Raw genomic sequence first — 6,055 nt, 5'->3', positions numbered from 1 at the left:
TGCAGAGTCATAATTTATATATATACATGTAAAAAAACCCAACACTGTATTATCTATCTGTGAAATAACTCAACAGTACTTATCCATACATGGATCAGACGACAGAGAGGGGACGAACATTCGTCAGCATCAGAGGGAGTATCATTAACACCAGGAAAACGGACTGGGCATATCCATAACGATAATGAAAAGATCGTAACTTTACCTGGGTAATGCCTCCCTACGTTCCTCCTCACGGACCCTTGGTCCACAGACGAGCAGCGTAACAGTTGTGATGACGCTCTTGGATCACGGCAATAGTTCCTCCAACAGTGCCGGGACGGAACGACGGCACCGTCTTCCCGCAGAATCCTCAGGCGGGGAAAACAACGTCAAGCGAAGGTCGCCAGTGACACATACACTTGCAGGACGTAACAAGCGAGGTGGCTATCGCAGGTGACAAAACCCCTGCATACGTAGTCCGTGATCCAAAGAAGTGTACAATTTACCGCGGGTGGCTCAAAGACACCAGCGAAATAATCCTCCAAAGGCACAATTCCTTATGAGGGAATAAAAGAGGCGTCTAACAATGGCTGCTGAATTAGGCTATACGTCTGTGATCAATGCACGGTCCGAACTGAACATTCCAGGCAGCAGTAGTCTCGTCCACGGCTCTCACTAAACACCAAACACTCGGAAAGAAAAATAAACAAAAGAGTTAATGGCCATTCACTAATTAACGACGAGGAGGAGCGAAGGTTATCTCCGAACTCTTATGAAAAGGGCAGTTAACTTTTACTCCTGCCGAAGACCGAATTTATTTATAAACAATTAAATAACCTACTTTAACATAACACCTTCCTCCCCCAAGAAAAATAATTTTCATTCACTAAATGCAAAATTTTTCTTTTAATGATATGCCACAAGGCTGGACAAAACATCAGAAAATGCAGGGCCACAAAAATAAAGAAAATTCAGGGAAAACACTAAAGCTACTACAAACCCCTAATAAGATAAAATATATTAAACCAAAACAAAACAAAGTCTTAAACGTAGTGTCTACAGTAATAAACTAATCACAAGGTAAAAATATCTTAAACCTAAGCAAAAGGACAAGAACATAGCAAGTTTTAAATGCATCATCAAACATTTGGACAGACATTCAATCCTATACCTGTCAACGATAAATTTTAGTAGGCACACAGAGGAAAAAAAAATATGATATAGAATTATCCACACTAACCTAGGTCCTGGAACAATTTACAAGAGTACAAACCTTATACCTGAGCTCAATATATACATACCTCGAAACATGGATGTAACCTCAACACATGCAACCAGGCGAACCGAGAGGGTCCCCAAAAAAAAACAAAGGGAGAGATCAAAATTCAGACACGTGAGAGAGCATCCGGGATGCAATTATCCACCCCTTTAATGTGTCTTATAATTAAATTGAACTCTTGTAGCTGAAGGGCCCAACGCAGAATCCTCTGGTTTGATCCCTTCATACGTTCAATGAATACCAACGGATTATGGTCGGTCCAAATTTCTATAGGGAATGAAAAGTTAGTTACATAAGGTTTAAAATGTACCAATGTCCGCACCAATGCCAGAGCCTCTTTCTCAATGGTGGAGTACTTTCTTTCCGCCTCTAGTAACTTACGGCTGTAGTAAGATACGGGGCGTACTTCACCATCATCACTCCTTTGAAAGAGGACTCCCCCAATTCCTACGTCACTGGCATCCACGGCTATGATGAATGGCTTCTGAAAATTGGGAGAAACCAATATTGGATTAGACACGAGTAACATCTTAAGTTTTAAAAATGCTTCTTCGCATCGAGAAGACCAAATAAATTTCTGCCCTTTTTTCAATAAATTAGTTAGAGGCTGTGCAAGGTCAGAGAAGTTTCGGACAAACCTACGGTAATATCCCAACATACCCAGCACCTTACGAACCTCTCTGACATTACACGGTCTCTTCAAAGCAACTATGGCCTCGAGATTGGCTTGCTTAGGAGCAACTTTACCCAAGCCAATCTCGCGACCCAAATAACTAACCTTAGCTTTCCCAAAGTTACATTTACCCAGATTCACAACAAGACCGGCGGCCCTAAGTGCCTCAAAAACTTTTCTTAATCTTACCAGGTGGGTCCGCCAGTCGTTGCTGTGTACCACCAAGTCATCTATATAGATTTCTGTACCTTCCAGGCCACAAATTACCCTGTTCATCAGACGCTGGAAAGTACAGGCAGCGTTCTTCATCCCAAAGGGCATTACTTTGCACTCGTAAAGACCTGAGGGCGTCACAAATGCTGAAATTTCACGGGCACGGCCAGATAGGGGGACCTGCCAATATCCCTTTAACAGATCCAATTTTGTAATAAACCTAGCAGGACCTATCAGGTCCAGACAATCCTCAATACGGGGAAGAGGAAAAGAATCATTTTTAGTAACCGAGTTTACCCTCCTATAGTCAACACACATACGATATTTACCATCAGGCTTCTTCACTAAGACTATAGGGGAACTCCATGGACTTACAGATGGTTGTATGAGATTGTGCTCCAGCATGTATTTAATTTCGTCTTCAACAATGGCACGCTTCTCTGGACTGAGGCGATACGGGCTTTGCTTAACCGGAGAAGCGTCCCCAACATCAACATCATGCTGGAGCAACCTCGTCCTTCCTGGAGAGTCCTGAAACAAGTCAGAAAATTCCATAATTAGGTTTAGTATATCTTGTTTCTGAGGTGCCTCCAGATGCTCTAACCCCTCTTTTAATACACCTAAATTTTGCAAGTTATTACCTAGAGCATCTGAAGGCACCTGGTCCAAAACATCTTCCAAGTTTTCCTCAACAGGTGCAACCACACTCATAACTGGCTCAAAAACAATGGCCAACGGATCCCGTCTATCAGAAGAGTAAGATTTCAACCTGTTTATGTGGAAAATTTTACATTTACGACTAGTTCCAGGGGCTTCAACTTCATAATTGACCTCGGACAACTTTCTCAACACCTTCCAGGGGCCCTTGTACCTGGGTTCAAGGAAGTTGTCTGGGTCTGTGCTTAAAACTAATACTAAGTCCCCGGACTCAAATGAGCGTACCTTACACTTCTGATCAAATTTGGTTTTCATTGTAGCTTGGGAAGCAGACAAATTATCTTTGGCATACTTCCAAGCTACGGCTAACTTGGACTTAAGTTCACTAACAACTTCTCCCACCGTACGCTCTCCTCTCTGATTTACTTCGAGCAATTCATGGAAGATTTCCAAAGGTCCTCGAACCTTGTGCCCAAATATTAATTCAAAGGGAGCAACGCCAGTAGAAGAATTGGGAAAATTCCTTATGGCAAAGAGAGCAAAGGGAAGCCCTTTATCCCAATCCTCTCCTTGCTCATAACAATATTTTTTTAATATACACTTAAGGGTCTGGTGAAATCTTTCCACCACACCCTGACTCTCAGGATGGTAGGGTACACTGGTAATATGCTGAATGGCCAGTTCAGCACACTTACTCTTAAATACCCTGCTTGTAAATTTCGAGCCGCAATCCGACTGAATTTTACGAGGCAGTCCATACCTGGAGAAAAACTCCACTAATTTGTCAAACACAGCTTTTGAGGTTATTTTCTTCATTGGAAAGGCCTCAGGAAAACGTGATGCTCTATCCATTATGGTCAGGAGATGCGTAAACCCTAACTTCGTCCTAGGCAGAGGTCCTACCACATCAATTACCAATTCTGCAAAGGGTTCTCCAATTGAAGGAATTGGGTTAAGAGGAGCCTTGGGAATAGGTTGATTGGGTTTACCCATCACCTGACACACTTCACAAGTTCTTACAAATTTCTTCACCGAAGACTTCATTCCTGGCCACCAAAAACATTTACTCAACCTACAAAAAGTTTTACTTAAGCCTAAGTGGCCAGAAAAGGAGTCCTCATGTGCAAGGCTTAACACAGCCTCCCTAAACTTGGTAGGTACCACAATTTGTCTTAAACAATTAGTCACATTTAGTTGATGAGTTGGGGGACGACTGACCCTATACAACAATCCTTTCAAAACCACAAACCTGGGCCTGGTCAAATCGTCAGTATTACCTAACTCAAATGAAAATTCATCTTTTTGAGCCTGTATGAAAGAGAGACGGTCACAATCGGATTTCAATAATTTAAACACTCCAAAACTAGAACTACTGCTACTACTACTACCTTTTACTAGCCCGGGCTTCGCTACCTCTACTTCTAAATTACTTAAATTTAGGTCATCATCATTATCAGCTTCCGCTGCACGCTTAGCAGAGGCTCGAGTAGTTATTGCCACAGGGCAAGCCGTGACCGAAACAATAGGAAATAATTCCTGCCCCTCAGCACTCAACATATCATTCCCAAGGATTCCGTCTATTCCTGGTATCGGCAGGCTCTCAACTACTGCCAGCTCAGTAACCTTGTGATACCCTGGGAAGGACAGCTCCACCCTTACTAAAGGAGCAGATACCACCGTATCGGGAAATCCTCCCAGGACCACGTATTCTCCAGTATAGGGAACTAAGCTAGACAAGGACCCTGCCAACACCAAAGATCTAGCGGAGCCTGTGTCCCTCAAGAATTTAACATTAAGTGTAAAGGTCTCACATTTCTGTTTTCCTGGGTAGACATATTTGTTAAATGGTCATAAATTACCAGTGGACTCACACAATACAGGTTTTACTTTACCTACATCTGGTTCACTACTAGCCTGGGGATCAACAGTTTTACTATTCTTACTCTCTAAAATAGAATTATTTGAGATTAGTGAGATTGGCGTAGGCTGATTAACATTATTTTGACTCTTAATTTGGTTCTTTTGGAGGTAACGGCTCCTGGCTCTACATTCAGCTTGTCGATGCCCTGGCTTATTACACCAAAAGCAATTACCTCTAATTTGATTAGTTTTACCCGAATTGCCACGGTTAGAAAAAACCAGAGTGTGCCCACCACTCAAGTCCTTTCTGAAGCCACTACCAACATGATTACTCATGCTACTATTTGGGGTACTAGATTGGTTTTTAAAGGGATTATTCGACTTAGAAGGCAAATTACTATTATTATTAGGGTATGAGGACGAGAAGTTACCTGACCCAGCCCGATGGGTCAGGACAAACTCATCAGCTACCTGAGCCGCCTTGGACAAAGTTAAAATTTTAGTGTCCTCCAGATGAACCCTCAATTCTTTACTACACACCTTCTTAAACTCCTCCAGTACCATCAGTTCCCTCAAGGAAGAGAAGGAAGCAACTTGACGACTTTTCAGCCAGTTGTCAAACTGCTCCTCCTTGAGACGAGCGTACTCAACATAAGACATAGAATTGGGCTTGCCAGTGGTTCGGAATCTCTGGCGATAGGCCTCAGGGACCAAATCATAGGCCCTGAGAACCAAAGCCTTTACTTTGTCATAATCTCTGGCAAGGCCCTCTTCCAATGCATTATATACCCGGATTGCCTTGCCCGTCAATCTACACTGTATGAGTACCGTCCACATTTCTGTGGGCCAAGACAACCGGGTAGCAACCCTCTCAAAAGCTTTAAAAAATTCTGGTACGCTTCCCTCATCAAAAACTGGAATTAACTTTAGTGCACCCGAAATATTAAATTTGTCTGCTGATGAGCTATTGGGGGAACTAACATGATTAGGGGACCCTTGCACCTTGGCCAACTCAAGGTTAAGCTTGAGCAACTCAATCTCATGTTGCCGGGCCCTCTCGTTCTCCTCAAACTGCATCTTCAATAACTCAATTCTCTTACAAATTACATGGAACTCCTCCTGCCCCGTTACATGAGCAGAAGCTGTTACATGGTTGGGAACAGCCTCCTCAGCTACAAAGGGGTTAGTTGAAATATCAAAATTTTTAACAGCCCTGGCCGGAGTAGGAAAATTGGCCGGACCTTCATACATAACCTTTACTGCAGGGGAATCAGCGAACAGGGACAAACCAGGATTTATGCTCACATCATTGATTATGGATCCTTCTTGGTCTGACCCAAAATCAGTGCCACTCTCAAAATCACTGGCTAGGCCGCTAGCTACCTCATTAC

The 6,055-nt window shown here is 42.9% G+C and overlaps 1 protein-coding gene across 1 annotated transcript; it reads right to left on the bottom strand.

Annotated features, from left to right (window-relative positions):
• Positions 1-1,168: 1,168 nt before the first annotated feature.
• LOC137622597 (uncharacterized) lies at positions 1,169-5,707 on the bottom strand. The gene is made up of 3 exons (XM_068353203.1): positions 5,677-5,707; positions 2,523-4,627; positions 1,169-1,745 (listed from the first exon to the last, which is right to left on the bottom strand). The coding sequence occupies exons 1-3, from the start codon at positions 5,705-5,707 to the stop codon at positions 1,368-1,370; spliced, it is 2,514 nt and encodes an 837-aa protein (XP_068209304.1). The 3' UTR covers positions 1,169-1,367.
• Positions 5,708-6,055: the final 348 nt, after the last annotated feature.

Source organism: Palaemon carinicauda, chromosome 29 (assembly GCF_036898095.1).
Source record: "Palaemon carinicauda isolate YSFRI2023 chromosome 29, ASM3689809v2, whole genome shotgun sequence".
NCBI lineage: Eukaryota > Metazoa > Arthropoda > Malacostraca > Decapoda > Palaemonidae > Palaemon > Palaemon carinicauda.
The sequence above is the reverse complement of the archived record's forward strand: the minus strand, read 5'-3'. Positions and strand labels throughout refer to the sequence as shown.

Coding starts and splice junctions, on each gene's coding strand:
- LOC137622597 (XM_068353203.1), bottom strand. CDS start 5,707: ATGAGATTGAGTTGCTCAAGCTTAACCTTGA. Junction 4,628..5,676: donor TTGCTCAAGCTTAACCTTGA/GTTGGCCAAGGT, acceptor ATGTCTACCCAG/GAAAACAGAAATGTGAGACC. Junction 1,746..2,522: donor ACAATCTCATACAACCATCT/GTAAGTCCATGG, acceptor CCCAATTTTCAG/AAGCCATTCATCATAGCCGT.